The sequence below is a fragment of the Carassius auratus genome, unplaced genomic scaffold (genome assembly GCF_003368295.1).
Source record: "Carassius auratus strain Wakin unplaced genomic scaffold, ASM336829v1 scaf_tig00014308, whole genome shotgun sequence".
Classification (NCBI taxonomy): Eukaryota; Metazoa; Chordata; class Actinopteri; order Cypriniformes; family Cyprinidae; genus Carassius; species Carassius auratus.
The window spans coordinates 542892-559816 of record NW_020524488.1 but is presented as its reverse complement, the minus strand read 5'-3'; the positions used below and the strand labels follow the sequence as shown (position 1 = coordinate 559816).

General features: G+C 37.6%; 1 protein-coding gene across 1 annotated transcript; it reads left to right on the top strand.

Annotated features, from left to right (window-relative positions):
• The first annotated feature begins 187 nt into the window (after nt 1–187).
• Nucleotides 188–15842, top strand: LOC113074316 (BMS1 ribosome biogenesis factor). The gene is made up of 23 exons (XM_026247116.1): nt 188–368; nt 901–1080; nt 1298–1488; nt 1639–1718; nt 3014–3202; nt 3280–3422; nt 3530–3651; nt 4114–4307; nt 4541–4680; nt 4833–5413; nt 5892–5993; nt 7201–7355; nt 7475–7556; nt 8776–8855; nt 8933–9145; nt 9626–9814; nt 9988–10168; nt 10730–10788; nt 10925–11047; nt 11180–11327; nt 12683–12858; nt 12949–13110; nt 14935–15842. The coding sequence occupies exons 2-23, from the start codon at nt 911–913 to the stop codon at nt 15160–15162; spliced, it is 3708 nt and encodes a 1235-aa protein (XP_026102901.1). The 5' UTR covers nt 188–368; nt 901–910; the 3' UTR covers nt 15163–15842.
• The last annotated feature ends 1083 nt before the right edge of the window (nt 15843–16925 follow it).

Here is a 16925-nt window from a genome sequence, read left to right as displayed (position 1 = left end):
TTTCGAAATTTTCGTCCACTTTACCTCAAACAACGCATGCATATTTAACGAGTTTATGATTGGGTTTCTGTTGCTAAACAGCTTGCTATAACATTCAGGTTTACTACGATAAAATCATCAACAGAGTACATGCTAAAAACAGACAAATTTGTGTATGCGGAACGTGTGACACGGATCGCTCCGTACAAGCTCCTGTTTACATAGACACTGTCGAACGCAACCACTTCCGCCTCTAACCGGAAGTGCAACACACGTGTAAACCGTGGATAGAGTCACGTTGTACTACTGTTATATGAAAACATGAATTAACATCTTCGAATTCTGAGATCATATGTGCATCGGATTTAAATAAACTGCAACCCCAAAAGGTGAGCTTCTATTTTAATGCTTAAACTACACAGCGGCTGCATTGATGGGTGTTTAAAGACAAAGGCGTATTTATTCTTGAACCATGCGAACTCAAAATGCCTGAAATTAAATTCTGTTAAATACCAAGTAAGTCCATCTCTTATTTTGTACGTTGTCCTTGCATGTTTACTTAAATTGATAGATTTTTAAAGCTTCCAATGAGCGTGACTAGATAAACACGAGACAACGCGTGGGTTATTCTGTTTTAAAAGTAGTTTAATACATGCAAGCGTTTTGTTTTTGGAACGCTTAGGAAGTAATGTCATACTGATGCTGGTTGTTTTAATGGGACTTGTTTGTCATCATATCTTGTCAGACTTTGATGAAAATATTCAACAGAAAAAAAAAAAAAACAGTAGCTGTCACCCTGTAACTCTTGCCTGGTTTCCTACTAAAATTAAGCAGGGTTGAGTTTGATCATAACCTAAGTGGGAGACATCTATATTATTATGGGAGGTCGTTGTTGATATTCTTCTTATTTTCTGGACTCAGAAAAGCAAAGATGGAGAAGAAAGAACAGAAACGGCACCAGCATAAGCACAGTGGACCCAAAGCACAGAAGAAGAACAGAAAGAAGGAGCAGGGCACTGAACCAGAGCAGGATGAGCGCAAGAGGAACCCACGGGCGTTTAGCGTCCAGTCAGCTGTGCGCATGGCCAAAACCTTCCATAGGTCAGTGCTCAGCTTGGTTTAACATTACCCATCCTTTACTGTTTTCTCTTACATCAGTTTATCCTATTTATGAGCAAAACAGTTTTCACATTATTCCTATGATCTGCTTCTGTGTGTATCTCTGCTGTGATATACTTTGTGCTTTTGAATTACACTTTTATAAAGAAAATTAGATGGTTTTATTGCTTTTTAATGCCTTTTTAACATTGGTTTGTAGGACTCAGGATATTAAAACGAAGAAACATCACATTCCTCTGGTAGATCGGACCCCTCTGGAGCCTCCACCTGTTGTTGTAGTAGTGATGGGACCTCCAAAAGTGGGCAAAAGCACCCTCATTCGATGCCTGATCAAAAACTATACACGACAGAAGCTTTCTGACATCTGTGGACCTGTGACTATAGTTTCCGGTAAGTTTTGTAATACTTAATGCAAGACATATGACTAATAGTTTTCATTTTCACCTGTTATTAACATCTGTTTTGGGTGTAACGTCAAAAATCAAATGTCACACTTGTGGTGACTTTTTTTTTCTTTCTTGTTGTTTCTAATGTTTTCAGGAAAGAAACGCCGCCTGACCTTTATTGAGTGCAACAATGACATCAACAGCATGATTGATTTGGCAAAAATTGCTGACTTGGTGAGTGCAGGCAAGCATTATCTGAGAAACTGTCCAAGATTAAAGGGGACATATGATGTGATTTTCAAGTTTTCCTTTCTCTCTGGATTGTAACAAGCTGTTTGTGAATATATAAGATCCCTAAAGTTGCTAAGACTAAAGTATCAAACCCAGTGATATTTTCTTTATAAAAGTGAAGACTCGTCCAGGTACTCCTAAAACACTGTTTAAACACGGCCCAACATGTCTACATGGTGCACCACCATGTTGTGGAGGCGCTGTGAAAGCAAAAATGCTTTGTTTGGCCTTCCAAAATAGGAAAAAAAATCACAAAATAGGGCAAAATCCCTTTTTTGTGGAACAGTTTTTATTTTATCAAGTTGTATTTAATCCGTGCAATTTACAACATCAGAGTGAAAGACATAACACCTACAAAAAAACATCACAGAGTTGGAAAAAGGATAAACCCATCGTGTCAGTAGAAGGCTCAAGACAAGAAAAGGATGACAGACAAAATCACAAATGATTAAAGTCTGTTAAAAGTATGGTAGAGGTACAATTATTATCTGGCAATATCCGTGAATAGCTTGGGTCTATTAATATTAGACACAACATAAGTAAACTCTAATGCCATGATAAGATGCACATTTGTTTTACTTTATTCTCTTTGAATTCAAGAGGTTCACAACACAAAACTGTCATGCACAAAGTGCACATGATGAACATAGCTTAGGCTGTGCTTTCTCAAGTATAAAGTGCAATTGGAGGACCAACCCCTTAGCCTCAGTCATTTTAGTCCACAGAACTGAACATATAGGCTAAACATAGCCTTACTGCTTACCACCTCGTGAATGTACAGTCGTCTTCTGCCATCTTCATTAGCCGCTTTTCCACTGGCAAGCGCGACTCGCGAGCACAGCAGAGCAGGGGCAGAAATCATGCCTCGCGCCACTCCTGTAAAACCCGCCTTCACTGGACTATGTCACGCAATAACAAAGTTACACCAACAAGAGGGACTCAGGAGATTAATGAATTCTCGCGGTCGCGCAAAGTTTTTATTTTTGTAACGCACGCTTTGCTGAAAATGTACAGAGTAAAATATTACTGAAAATTAATTAGTAATGCCTTACACTACTGCGTTACAGGAAAAAGTAATAAATTACTGTAATGCATTACTTTTGTAACGCGTTTCTCCCAACACTGTCTGGTAACTACAAACTAAAATTAAAATGTTTTATTAGACCGTGTTATTACTTATACGTGTTAATGTTATGTTTTCCAGTAAGGCAGTATTGATATTTTAACTTCTATATTAGGTTTTGATGCTGATAGATGCAAGTTTTGGCTTTGAAATGGAGACCTTTGAGTTCCTGAACATTTGCCAAGTTCATGGCTTCCCTCGGGTCATGGGGGTCCTCACACATCTGGACACTTTTAAGAACAACAAGACACTCAGCAAAACAAAGAAACGCCTCAAACACCGCTTCTGGACTGAAGTTTACCAGGTATGTCAACAGCCCGATATATAACTGACATATCTTTAAACTGGACTGTCTAGTGTCTCAACATAAAAGTCTTGCAGGGTGCCAAGCTCTTTTACCTGTCTGGAATGGTGTATGGAGAGTACCAGACACAGGAAGTAAAAAATCTTGGGCGGTTCATCTCAGTCATGAAGTTCAGACCTCTTGTTTGGAGGACTTCTCACCCTTATGTGGTGGCTGATCGGTGAGTGTACTTAAGTCTTTCTATTATTAATGGCCTTTCGAAGTTTATGTTGCCTTTTATAACTGGCAATTATTTGATTGATTGATATATATTTATTTCCTTAACAGTATGGAAGATCTAACTGATCCTGAGGCTATTAGGTTAAATCCCAAATGTGACAGAACGGTCTCTCTGTACGGCTACCTACGTGGGACATTCTTGAAGAATAAATGCCAGGTCCACATTCCTGGTAAAATGGAATTTATGTACATGAGGCAACCCAGTATTTTCTTTTTCAGTAAAAAAATCAGTTTCCAAAAAAGTATTAGGCAGCACAACTGTTTTTAACATGAATATTAATATTAATATAACAATAATAGTAATCAGAAATGTGTCTTGAGCACCAAATCAGCATTTTAGAATGATTTCTGAAGTATCATGTAACACTGAAGCATTTAGTTATGGCAGCTAAAAAGTCAGCTATCCCATCACAGGAATAAATTACATATTATAAATAGAAAACTGTTTAAATTATCTTAATATTTTGTAAAATAGCTGTTTTTAATGTATTTTAGATCAACTAAATGCAGCTTTGGTGAACGTTAGAGACTTCATAATCGTTTGAACATTAGTGTATTTATTTTGCTACTCTAACTATGCATAAATATATTACTTACAACTACTGTTAATCATGATATAACTCTCTGTATAGGTGTGGGTGACTTCTCTGTGGCGGATGTTAGCTTCCTCCCGGACCCTTGCCCTCTACCGGAGGTGATTAAGAAGAGAGCGCTGAATGTTAAGGAGCGGTTATTGTACGCCCCCATGGCCGGTGTAGGGGGATTGGTGTATGATAAGGACGCCGTCTACATCGATATGCCCAGTGGACATGCCAACCAGCAGCAGGTCAGATTTCGGTCTCAGCATTTCCCCCCCATGACAGCATTACCTATGGTAGATTTAATACCAGATGCAATAATGTCTGCAGTTTACAGGGCAGTCACAGCTTATTACACCAAGTAATAACACTTTTTACACTCAATTTTGTTCCATCAGTGAAAATGACCTTGAGGTTTAAAGACTATTTGTGATCTGATGGATATTAAGCGTTTTAATGGTGTGAGAAATGTCTGTCCCAGGAGGAGGTGCGGCCCACCACTGAACTCGTTCAGTCTCTTATTGGAACACAAGCCACTTTGGATGCAAAAATGGCTGCCAGCAAAGTGTCACTGTTCACAGGAACTGCTGCACTGACACCAGAGGAGGTGCAGGAGAACGAGTAAGTAGTTTTGCTAAACAACTCTGATTATATTGTTGTCATTTATACAAGGATGGCCCCAGTACCCGAGCACCCAGAAAATGATTTCAAAGATCATTTCAAATACTTTTTTTCTTATGCACTTGTTTGATGTTCTCTGAATTAATCGTCAGGAAGCAGAACCCTATGGAAAGCCGGGAATGGGATGAGAGAGCACAGAGAGAGAGGAGGAGAGCTGTTTTTGCTGATGAAGACGAAGAAGAAGAAGAAGAAGATGATGATGATGATGAAGAAGAAGATGATGGTGAGCAACAGAGCGATGAGGATGAGGATGATGAAGAGGATGAGGATGAGGATGAAGATGGGGTGACAACACAAAAAAAGCACGATAAGAAAGCAGCTGAGACAGCAGCTCCTCCTGTGAAGAAACAGAAGTTTGAAAAACCAGTGGAGATGCCTGCATTTGCTGACAGTGATGATGAGCTGGAAAATAGTGAAGGAGAGGACACTGAAGAAGATGAAAGTGAAGAGGAGGAGAATGAAGAAAATGAGGATATGGAAGAAGGGGAGCCTGCTAAAAGATGCTCTGGTCCAGATTCTGGTCTCTGCTCGGAGGACGATGATGAGGATGATGAAGAAGATTCTGATACGGATGAAGACGGAGATGGGACTGTAAAATCAAAGATGTCCTCCAAGCATCCAGAGGAAGAAAAGATAGACACAGATGATGCAGAGATGGGTTATGAAACTGCAGGTGCTTTTTCTTTGATTCACAATTTCTGAACTTTGAGCTCAGAAGTTTCAAAACAGAAATCATTTAGTGTTTAATTTTATGGATAATATCAATTAATTAACACGTTTTATTAATAAATAATAGTTTTATCGATAGTTATAAAAAAAAATACTTTGTTTTTGTAAAAATGCAATTAGTTCAGAAACCGTAAACAGTTATTTTCTCCCAAATACTCCTAATGTTATCAGATTGTATTATTTGGCTTGAAATACGGTAATGTTATTTAATTTAATTCCATTTTGGTAATTATAAAGTAGATTGTGTTTTGTGTTTCCTATCCTTTAAATTATGAAATAAGCTGCACTTTATTCATACTAATTTTCCCCAGTCTCTACTTAGTGCTGTTTTATTATTATTGAATTTTACTGCTCTGAAAGCCCCTTCTGAATATGTTGTGTGTGTGTGTGTGTGTGTGTGTGTGTGTGTGTTTATATTGAAGGAGCGCTACGGTGGAAGGAAGATTTGGCCCAGAAAGCAACAGAGGCATATTTAAGACATCAGCTTGCAGCCCCAAACCTGCGCAAGCTAGTGTACGGTACAGGTGAGTCTTCTCTCTGTGCATAACAGTTTAAATGAACAAACAAATTTTGAGTGCTGATCAAGAGTTTTGTGCAAGAAATGTAAGGTTGCGACTCTTGTTCCAAATATAGCAGGCTTCATTCAGTGATTGAAACAAATAATATTAATTGAAGTTTTACAGTGAACGCTCCGAGCGAGCTGTGATGTGGTAAACATGGAACATGACATGAAACGGTAAATAATCAAACCAGCGGAAGCATTTATCCTTTATTCATGCAATATCTATTCAGTCAGTAGGAATATGGTACTTCGGTTCCATTGCTTGACAGCACTCCCTGAATCCTGCCCCATCCACGACATTGATCGGTCTCATGTCCTTACAAAAGAAATAAATATGATTTCTCCGTTATGGCCTCTTGTCGTGTTGCAGACCAAGAGCTTGTGGCGGGCGATGCAAAGTAAGTGTCAAGACGTGACTGTTTAGCTGAAGTTCCACACATTATGTCATGCTCATTTGGGTGTACATTTTCGAGATGTGAGCTCATGTTGCTAGTGGTCGAATGGTATGCTAACTGTATCTTACATAGCTTGCATCTTTATCTCGCGGCTCAACAATTTTACCTCCTATCGACCAAAATCCAAAGTACTTCCAGACATGGCTTTTTAGATTTTGGGGGGTTTAAATTCACTTTCTCTGCTGCGGTCGAGTTGGGCTCTGCACTTTCTGCCATCTTCCATCCAAGACGCGTCAACTTTTAGCGATGATGCTATGCCTCGGGAGTTTTTTCTCCCATTTTTTTTTTAACTATTCGAATATATATTAAAATTTAGAATATTCACTGGCAGCAGAACCTCTGTTTCATTCCAAAAGTAAAATCTTATTTACTCACTGTCATGTCATTCCAACCTGTATGCTGTTATTTCCTTAGAAATCGTTTGTAGAAATGTTGAAGACTCTTTAGTTAGTCCTTCTCCATATAATGAACAAGTGATGTCTGTCATGCTGCCAAAAGGATCCACATGGCCTGTGTGCTGTATATCGAGTCTTCTGAATCTGAAGCCATATTTTATTTATTTACTATGTTTTATTTAATACTTATTTATTGTTTACACAGGGAGGGAATAGGGTGCTATATATAAGGACTGATATATTAAATATTTTCATTGGAAAAAAATAAGGCACACAAATCTCTGTGCTATAATGCATCTGCTATATGTATTTTTGTCAGTGGCGGAGGAAGAAGAGGACGATTCTAATGATGACGAAGAGTTAGGTGGTTTATTTAAAGTCAATCGACCAGAGAAGAGTAAGAAAGTACGAGCCGATGCGATGGACTGTTCTCGCTTTCAGCCAGACAACAGCCATGACTGGGATCAGGAGGAGGTGAGATGCAGTGTAAAAACACACTTGCATATGCATTTACATGTATTTGCATAATGCATATAAATATGCCATTTGTTGTCTATGTCCTTTGCATTTTCTTACAAACTTTGTGTTTTCAGATGCTAGCCTCTATCAGGGACTGTTTTGTGACTGGAAAATGGGAGGAAGATAAAGATGCTGCAACACTGCTTAAGGAAGATGGTAAGAGCTAAATGCACCAGACGCCGTCACAAGCCGTTGTAGGTGTTTCCCAGTACTGGTAATTAGTCAGTATTAATAAAAAATTTTTTAACGATACTGAATTTCTTCAATATGTATTAATTTATCGTGGAGCGTGGAATGATGGGATTTGTTGTCTTCTACCCAACCGCTGACGGCCATCAATCAGACTGAAAGATAAATCATGAATTTAACGCGAGTTCAATGATTTTCGTGAGTAGATCACATACAAAATCAATGCAAAGACGCGATCAGACTATGGATCAGACGCGTCCTTGCATGGGTCTAGAGACACGATGTCCCGCGTTTGCCGTGTATGCCCCATAATACTAATCTTTTTGATCGTTATAATAGCATACGTTTTCTGTAAAGATACGAATCAAAACAACTCACCTGTCTAGTAAAACACAAGCGAGATCGGCATCTCTTTCTAGTTGAATTTTGTCGCGAAGCTACTTCCGCATTTGTCCACGACACACTAGTGATGTGGTTTCTATGTCAGTAAAAGTGTAACAAAGGGTAACTAACCTCATTGACAGGTAACTGCACTGCCCCATGTCACTGTTTAGAATGGGAATTTTCTCATGATTTACAAAATTAAAAATTAAAAAGTATGCATTTAGCAGACGCTTTTATCCAAAGGGACTTAGTGCATTCAGGCTATCAATTTTTACTTATCATGTGTTCCCTGGGAATCGAACCCACAACCTTACAAGTAGTTGAAAACATTAGAGATATTGTTAATAATCAGCTGGACAAAATATATAACACTAGCCTAGTGGTTTTTGGATATTTTACTTCAAATATCTTACAAATTGTACCTTTAAGTGATAAACAGGACAACATTTCAGATTTAAAAATGATTGAACAAAGTTCAGATGAAAAAAAGAGATCAGTCTTAATGCAGCTTAATTGTTTGATTAATATTATGTCATTAATATGTTCCTGTGGCTCAGTGGTAGAGCATTGTGTTAGCAGCGCCAAAGTTAGTGGGTTAGTACCTTCTTGATCTTTTTAGTGAGCCCTGTAGAATTTTTTTAATACATTTTTGAGTGTAATGATGATGTGTTCAGTAGCATATTACTGTTTTTGTTCCATGTTTGATTTGATTAAAAGACAGACAATTTCACTGGCTGGATATCGACCATTAAAACGTGTGGTACATCTATATTATATAATGTATTTCCTCTTACCTTTCTAGATGAACTCTATGGAGATTTTGAAGATTTGGAAACAGGACAGGTTCACAAAGCAAAGACTGGGAATAAAGACCAAGCTGAGGTATACAAATAGTTTTTCAAGCATTGTCATCTGATTTGCATCTGAGAAAATTTTGTTAAACTGTTCTTTAAACACAGGGAGGGAATGATGATGAAACAAATGGCGGTGATGATGATGATGATGACGAAGAGGAGGAGGCTCCCCAAGTGAAACTTGACGACGATGAAGTTCAAAAGAACAAGCGTTTGGAGAAGAAGAGGCGGCTGAAGGAGAGGTTCGATGCACAATATGATGATGGTGACGCCACATACTTTGATGACCTGAAGGAGGAGATGCAGAAACAGGCTGAGGTCAGAGGTCAAATTTTGAGACATGATCAACCTCCTTGTGGGGGATAGCAAGAATGTGTGTAAAGCTTTGTTTTCCCCCCGTACTAACTGAATAAGCCTAACGCATTAAATTTGAAATTAATTTATTTTTATTTATATATCTATTTAGATTTAAGTAATGTTACAGACCAGTATGCATTTATTTTGTTTCTGTGAAATACAAAAGAAGATATTTTGTAAAAATATTTGTAAGAAAATATAAAAAAAAGAATATTGTCCCATTGTTTTGTACATGCAGGTATATTATATATATATTATATATATATATATATATATATATATATATATATATACCTCAGTGACTTCCACTGTAAGGTTAAAAACTGTTGAAATCCTTTACTTTTACTTAATTCACACAAGAACAAAAGCCACACAGGTTTGGAACGACACGAGGTGAATAAATAACAGAATTTTCATTTCTTGCTGCTTGTTTTTCTCTAGTTGAACAGGCAAGAGTTCGAAGATGTAGATGATGAAATTCGTGTTCAATACGAGGGCTTCAGGCCAGGCATGTACGTGCGTGTGGAGATCCCTGCTTTACCTTGTGAGTTTGTCACCAACTTTGACCCCCACTATCCCATCATCCTTGGCGGACTGGGCCCCAGTGAGGGCAATGTTGGCTACTTGCAGGTAAGTCTGAAGGGATTTATGTGACTTATTCGTATCGGACAATTGCAACTTCTATTGTAGTTGATAACCTTGTGAATAAAGTGAAGGGCACCTGCTTTAACGCCAAACCAAATGCCATTACAAGGCTGGGCTGGATAAAACATTCAGGTCCTTTCTTTATCTCCTCTGCACAGATGCGTCTGAAGAAACACCGCTGGCACAATCGTATCTTGAAAACCCGCGACCCTCTCATCCTGTCTTTGGGCTGGAGGCGCTTTCAGACCATCCCCCTCTACTACATCGAGGACCATAACGGACGTCACCGCCTACTCAAATACACACCTGAACACATGCACTGCGGTGCCACCATCTGGGGTGAGGGACAAACCACACACCTCTCCGGCATTTTCCCTGTTATTACATTCAAATTGCATTTGCAGTCATCTGATGCTCAGTTAGGAAGTTAATATTTAAAACACTGATATTAATGTTATAACACTTTGTAATGCAGTCTTTAGTAGGTCTAAAAATGAATGTCCATTTTCATACTGTACAAAATGTTATGATGCCTACAATTCACTTGCATCATTTAAAACAATTTTTTTAAACTTAAATCTTTAATCATAATCATATAATCATATAGGAACCCAAACAAAACATATAGGAGTTTCAATATTGGTGCATCCATAATGGTAGTTTTTGTCTATGGCAACTTCATGCCATATTCTTTATATAGGTTAGATATCTAAAACAACGCGTGAATCATTTAGCAGCATCAAAACACAGAAATGAACAACGTGCAAATACTTAAGCAGTTCGGCACAAGCTTTTTACTATGAGTTTATTCGATTAGTTGTAAAGTTCAACTGTGTTTCCCAATTCTCTTTCTTGTCTTCTCATGCACACTCCACTCTTTCTTTTTCTACTCTTGTACAGGGCCTATAACACCCCAGGGTACAGGCTTCCTGGCTGTGCAGACGGTCGGAGGTATTAAGGTAAGACACCAGCATATGATGAGAGCACAGGAGTAGCCTAGGTCACAGCTTCAGTCCGAGTCCCCAGTCCGACAAACAGCCAGATGAAAGGCTTCTCTTTTTTTTCTTGGACTCAGTCTATCTTCTTTCCCCTCAGGCCAGTTTCCGTATCGCAGCCACAGGAGTGGTTCTGGACCTGGACAAATCAGTTACAATTGTGAAGAAGCTCAAACTGATTGGATACCCTTATAAAATCTTTAAGAACACCAGCTTTATCCAGGTAGGGAGTCTGCAGAGTCAGGAGCGTAACAGCACAGCACAGCACACACCTCGTGCTCTCTCTGAATAATTGGACCCTCTCATCTTTGGTCATGCATTTCTTTTCTTTTTTTTTTCTTTTTTCAACTCCAAGGGAATGTTTAACACCGTCTTGGAGGTTGCAAAGTTTGAGGGTGCGTCCATCCGCACCGTCAGTGGCATTAAAGGGCAGATAAAGAAAGCCTTGCGGACCCCGCCGGGCTCCTTCAGAGCCACGTTTGAGGACAGACTACTGATGAGTGGTGAGTCAGACTTGTTTTTCTATTTATAAATATTTTGTTTGCTGCAGTTTTTTTTTTTTTTTTTTTTTTTACCATAGTTTTTATTTATTAGAATTTTATACAATGAGTGGTGCTACAAATGTAATGACTGCCCAGAATTTCCGTTGTACAACCTCCTTGTTAAAATGGAGGGGTATTATTGCTGATTATGCTCCTCTCTGGAGAGACAGGCATGTGGAAAAACTTGCATTGAAGCATTATGTGTTTTTAAGGCTTATTAGGTCTGCTGCATCTTTTATAAGATGGTGATTGTTTGTTTATATAAGGGCTGCGAAATTGATTGGAATAATAAATCGGAATCATGTTTATTGGCTTGTGCAGTTATTAAACTGCAAAAGGCTGCGATTTAATCAAAATATGAGTATGCTTTCACTATGTTTCAAAGGAAAGGTGCATCACTCTGCTTTCTGTATTATGCTACAAAAAGCTTTATTCAAGCACAAGCAAAACACTCAAGGTTTGCATAATTTCAAGCATTTTGGCAACTAAAAATAATTGTACAAATCCAATTTCACTGCATTTTCCGATGAAACTGAAATGTTTTTCTTCGGTGTCCTACTAAGGATATATAATTTCTATGTTTACTACCACCACTATTACTAATACGCATTAACAGTCATAAGAACAACAGGTTATTATTATACTTTTTTTTTTATTGTCAATAGCAACAATACTAATTTATAATTCTACTAAAATAATTAATTATACCTTTCTGCACACTCTTGTTCAAAAGTTGGTAGATTAAAAAAAAATGTTTTTGATCACCAAGGCTGCATTTATTTGGTAACAAATACAGTAAAATTACAGTATTGTGAAATATAATTACATTTTAATATGAATGTTTTATATTTTAAATTTAAATTTATTCCATTGATGGTAAAACAGAATTTTCAGCATTTATGACTCCAGTTAAACAGTTATGTTGCTTAATATTATTGTGGAAACCTTGATACATATTTTTCAGGAATGTTTGATTAAATGGAAAGTTCAAAAGAACAGGATTTTAGAAATCTTTTGTCACATTATGAAAGTCTTTAATGTCTGACAGAATCAAATTAATGCATCCTTGCTCAATAAGGTTAACCAGGTAGGGAGAAAAAAAAGGGAAATTAAGAAAAGTGGACCAGAAGTCATGTTTGGATTTTAGGAATTCCACTGGTTCAATGTCTTAATACTGATTTTTTTTTTTTTTTTTACCAATTGCACTAGCAGTTCAAGATGTAAAATCTTTATCACATTTGCAATTCAAATCACAAACACAATTTTTTTTTACCAAATATTGTGGCCCTAAATTTTAAATGAATGTTTCTCTCTAGATATTGTGTTCCTGCGTTCCTGGTATCCGGTCACGGTTCCTCAGCTGTATAATCCAGTGACATCTCTACTGATGCCGGTTGGACAAAAGGACACATGGGCAGGTATGAGGACCCTTGGACAGCTAAAACATGACCTGGGTATCCGCAACAAACCGATCCAGGATTCCCTGTACAAGGTAAGCCCTCTTTCAGAAAAGTGGAGTCACCAGTTACTTTTTGTTCAAGGTGTCCTTTTAATCGTCCACTCTGTCTTTAAATCCCTACAGCCGGTTGTGAGGCAAGTTCGACACTTCAACCCCCTCCACATCCCCAAAGAGCTGCAAAAGGGCCTCCCCTTCAAGAACAAACCCAAACAGATGCAGGCCAAAGGCAAAACCCCGCGGGACCTGCAAAGACCGGCTGTTGTACGAGAGCCCCATGAGAAAAAGGTGAGTGCTGTCGGACTTGCCCTTTTGTTATACATATGTCATGCCATTGTAACTCCAGTGAGCTTTTTTACTGTCATTACACAAAGACTGTTTTAATATCCACTATTAGTCTAAAGTTAATTCACCAAAGAAGCCTCCAGAGTGCGGAATTTCATATTTTCTTTAATCCGTGTCCCTGGCAAATACCAAGACGGCTTGCTGGACAATTTCTTTACCAATCCCCTTTGAAATCCTCCTGTCTGAAAGATGATACGGGGGGCAACATTTTTAATCAATTTCTTCTCTCACAGTTTGTTCCAAGATGTGCTAGGCAGTGACATGTGAAAGTAATAAAGAGATTTTAATCATAATCATCGTTTAATCAGAAAGACTTTTTCTAATCATTCCTTTAGATGTTGCTGTATTCATTCTTACAAGTAAAAGGTTTTATTCAGTTACAAAACAGTAATTATTTGGACAAGTTCCTCAAAGGACAGAAGGGTTAGGAGCCCATAACTCTCCAGTTCTTTGGTCATTCTCACCTTCTGCCTTTTTTGTGAGGATCATGGTCTATTAACCAGCAAAGAAATAGTTCATCCAAAACAAAAAAAATCATACAATGTTATGACATCAAGAAAGCTTTTTATGCAGAAAAAAATGTAGAAGAGTTTTTGAGTGGTTCTATAGATTTCTATCTCAGAGATTTTGTTTACCTTGGACATGGCATCCTATTTTCATAAATATGTGACTCTGCCTGAAGGACAGACATAAGTAATCACATTCTTTCTCACATTCGCTGTGTTTTTAGGCTTGTTAAGTGGAAATCTACGGAGCATGTTACACATTGTTATCATTACTGACTTATTTAATATTCAGTACACATGCATGAAGTGTAAAAAGAGAAGAGCATAACCTCACGAAAAAAGAAAACACAGATGTGGTTGCTGCATTTCTCTGCGGTCTGCTCATCAATAGCGTGGTATTGCATTATGGTGACAGCTCTACATGTTGTGATGTGGGGGCTGTTTTTTTTTTTTTGGGCATTCTGACCCCAAGACTCAACTGATCTCTGCAATTCTCCAGCTGTGGTCCTTGGAGAGAGTCTTTAGCCACTCCAACACTACTCCTCACCATGCACTAGGACAATATATTATATCTTTTATGCAGATTTGTAACATCTTTAGTTGATTGGAACTTCTTAATTATTGCCCTGATGGGAATGTTCGGTGCTTAAGCTATGTTTTTTATTTTTTTTTTTTATTATTATTTTATTTCACAGCCAATTTCTTTTTTTGTGAAGCTCAACAATCTTGTTCTGCACATCTGAACTATATTCTTTGGGTTTACTCCTTATGATGGATGATTCAGGGAATTTGGGTTTTGAGCTCTCATATTTATTATCCTGTGTAACAGGAAGTCATAGCTAGAAAATTGCATGTTCCTAGTCACCTTTGTGTGCTAAATTTTTTTTAAAATGAATGGGAATATACTTCAAAGATATTTTATGCATAAGAATTTCTAGGGGTGCCAATAATTGTGGACAACATGCATAGGAGAAACACATTTATTCCATAATGTGAGTTCCCCCCACTTCCAATTGGTTTACTACAATGAAATGTTAGAATTTAGCTAATTTTTTTAATGAAAGATCAAAAAGATAAACAATGCATTATTTTGCAGTTCTAGTCTACTGTAATAATGCAAGTCTGTGATTAAAAAAGTAAAATATTGTGTGAAAAAAGGGATAAACTGAGTGTGAAGATCATATATTTTGTTCAAGGTATTTTTGGAGGCCACAGGGCTCACATCTCTTCTAATAAATATGACCTCAACCTTTTCCACCAGGTGGCGGCATTGCTTGATGCTCTGAGCTCAGTCTATGCATACAAGAATAAGAAGGCGAGAGCAGAACAGCACGCCAAGCACAAAGAATTCCTGAAGCAGAAAGAGAAACAGGAGGCAGAAAAGCAGAAGAGGCTGAAAGAAGAGAGAAAGAAGACCTACCGTGCAATGGGACAGAAAGAGAAGAAGAAACTCAAATCCAGCCTGAAGGGAGCATCCAAGGACAATTGAGTCTACCTCCCACCTGATTCTGTTCATCTGTAACTCCAGGCCAATCGGATCAGTGTCTGTTAGGCTCTTAGTTGGACTGTTTGAAATGCGCCATAATTCGATTCCCACACCGGCTGCCGTTTCTGAGCTGGCTCAAGAGTCGAGAAGATGATACTGCAGCAGACTCTGAAGTTTTTAGTTTTTTGACCCTGGTTTTGCAGAAGTTTTTAGAAGATACAATATCCCTAGAAACAAGACCAATAAAACTGCCTGGTTAATGTTTAGTGAATCTAAAATGATTTCTATTAAAAAAAAAAAAAAAAAAAAAATTACAATAAGGTTCAATTTGTTAACATATTAATGTATTAAATGACCTAAAATTGAGTATTTTTACAACATTGAAGATCAATTTTATGTTCAAGATCAATGTTAATTTGTACAACTTGTTAAAATATATTAGTAGATATATTTATAAATTAACCTGCATTAAAAAATGCTTTAAAAGGATTGTTCATTGTTAATTTTACTGTGGCATTCATAATGTAAATAAATTGAACCTTTTTGTAAACTCCAACAAAAAAGATCCATAATGCACCAAAAAAGTATGTTTATAGCCACCTCTTACTGATGTTTCCTGCAGTCACTTGAAACTGCTTATGCTTATTTTGTGTTTTTAATAAAAATCAATGTGAGAGTAGAAACATGGGAAGGAAATGACATTTGTTGTCAGATAAAAGGGTGGCGATACTTGTCAGCCTTCAGTGGTATTCACTTGTAATGAATTTTTGAGCAGGGGCTGGAGGCGCCCAATAGCGTTCTCTGTTATTGCCTACACATTGGCACTTCAATTTTGTCCGGACCCTGTTATTTTAAGCAATAGCCCTGTTTTTTTAGGTCTTATTATCAAGTTGGAGTGAATTTTTGTGGTTGTGTGAGATATTGAGTCAGACATAATCCGGTGCCTGCTGCTGAGCACTTTCCAGAATACGTGTTATGGTTTTTCCACACAAAGCAAAATGGCAGGTTGATGAAAAACCTAAGAATAGCAACTGAACAGCAATATGTCAGCATCAGGGATTGTATGGACAGATGTTTAATAGTGTGGGAGGAGTGTCTCCATATGTGTGATAGCGATTTATTGACGCTGGTAATTAAGCATGTGAGGTGTTTCGGTGTCTTTAGAGAAAGTAAACATCACTGAGAGTGTCCTGCTCTACCAAGAGTCTCTGGGGACTACATGATGCAGGTCTGTCGTGCACCAGTCTCCAAACAGTAGCAATTAACAGTACTGTTTTGTTTTTCAAATGTCTTTTGCTTGAATCAGCTGGCGAGGAGTCACACAAAACATCCAGACCTTTGACGTATGAACCATTCTGTTTAGGATGGGTTTAACTAAAATAGATTATATTTTAATAATGGAGATTGGGAGTCATGGGAGAATTAATTGAAATAATGACTAATGTCTCTGTGTACAACTGCACCAAAAACACTGGGGAAAATAGAGGACACTTTGTCTATAATAAGAATCTCAGACTTAAATGGTCAAAAAAAAAAAAAAGTACATAAAAAACAAGAACCAATAAAAATGAAAAAGTGCATAATATTGATAAAAAGTAAACTAAAAATTTTCATAAAAATATTATAATAGTATATTTCACAGTATAAATATAACTTAAAATAACGCTGTTCTGGTAAATTGGGATTGTATGGTAACCCATAGGAAAGCTGATTGCAGTGGGTCTGAAAACCCTGCATGCCAATCAAACTCTCTATATAAACGTTTT

Coding starts and splice junctions, on each gene's coding strand:
- LOC113074316 (XM_026247116.1), top strand. CDS start 911: ATGGAGAAGAAAGAACAGAAACGGCACCAGCATAAGCACAGTGGACCC. Junction 3,652..4,113: donor ATGCCAGGTCCACATTCCTG/GTAAAATGGAAT, acceptor CTCTCTGTATAG/GTGTGGGTGACTTCTCTGTG. Junction 12,859..12,948: donor TCCAGGATTCCCTGTACAAG/GTAAGCCCTCTT, acceptor AAATCCCTACAG/CCGGTTGTGAGGCAAGTTCG.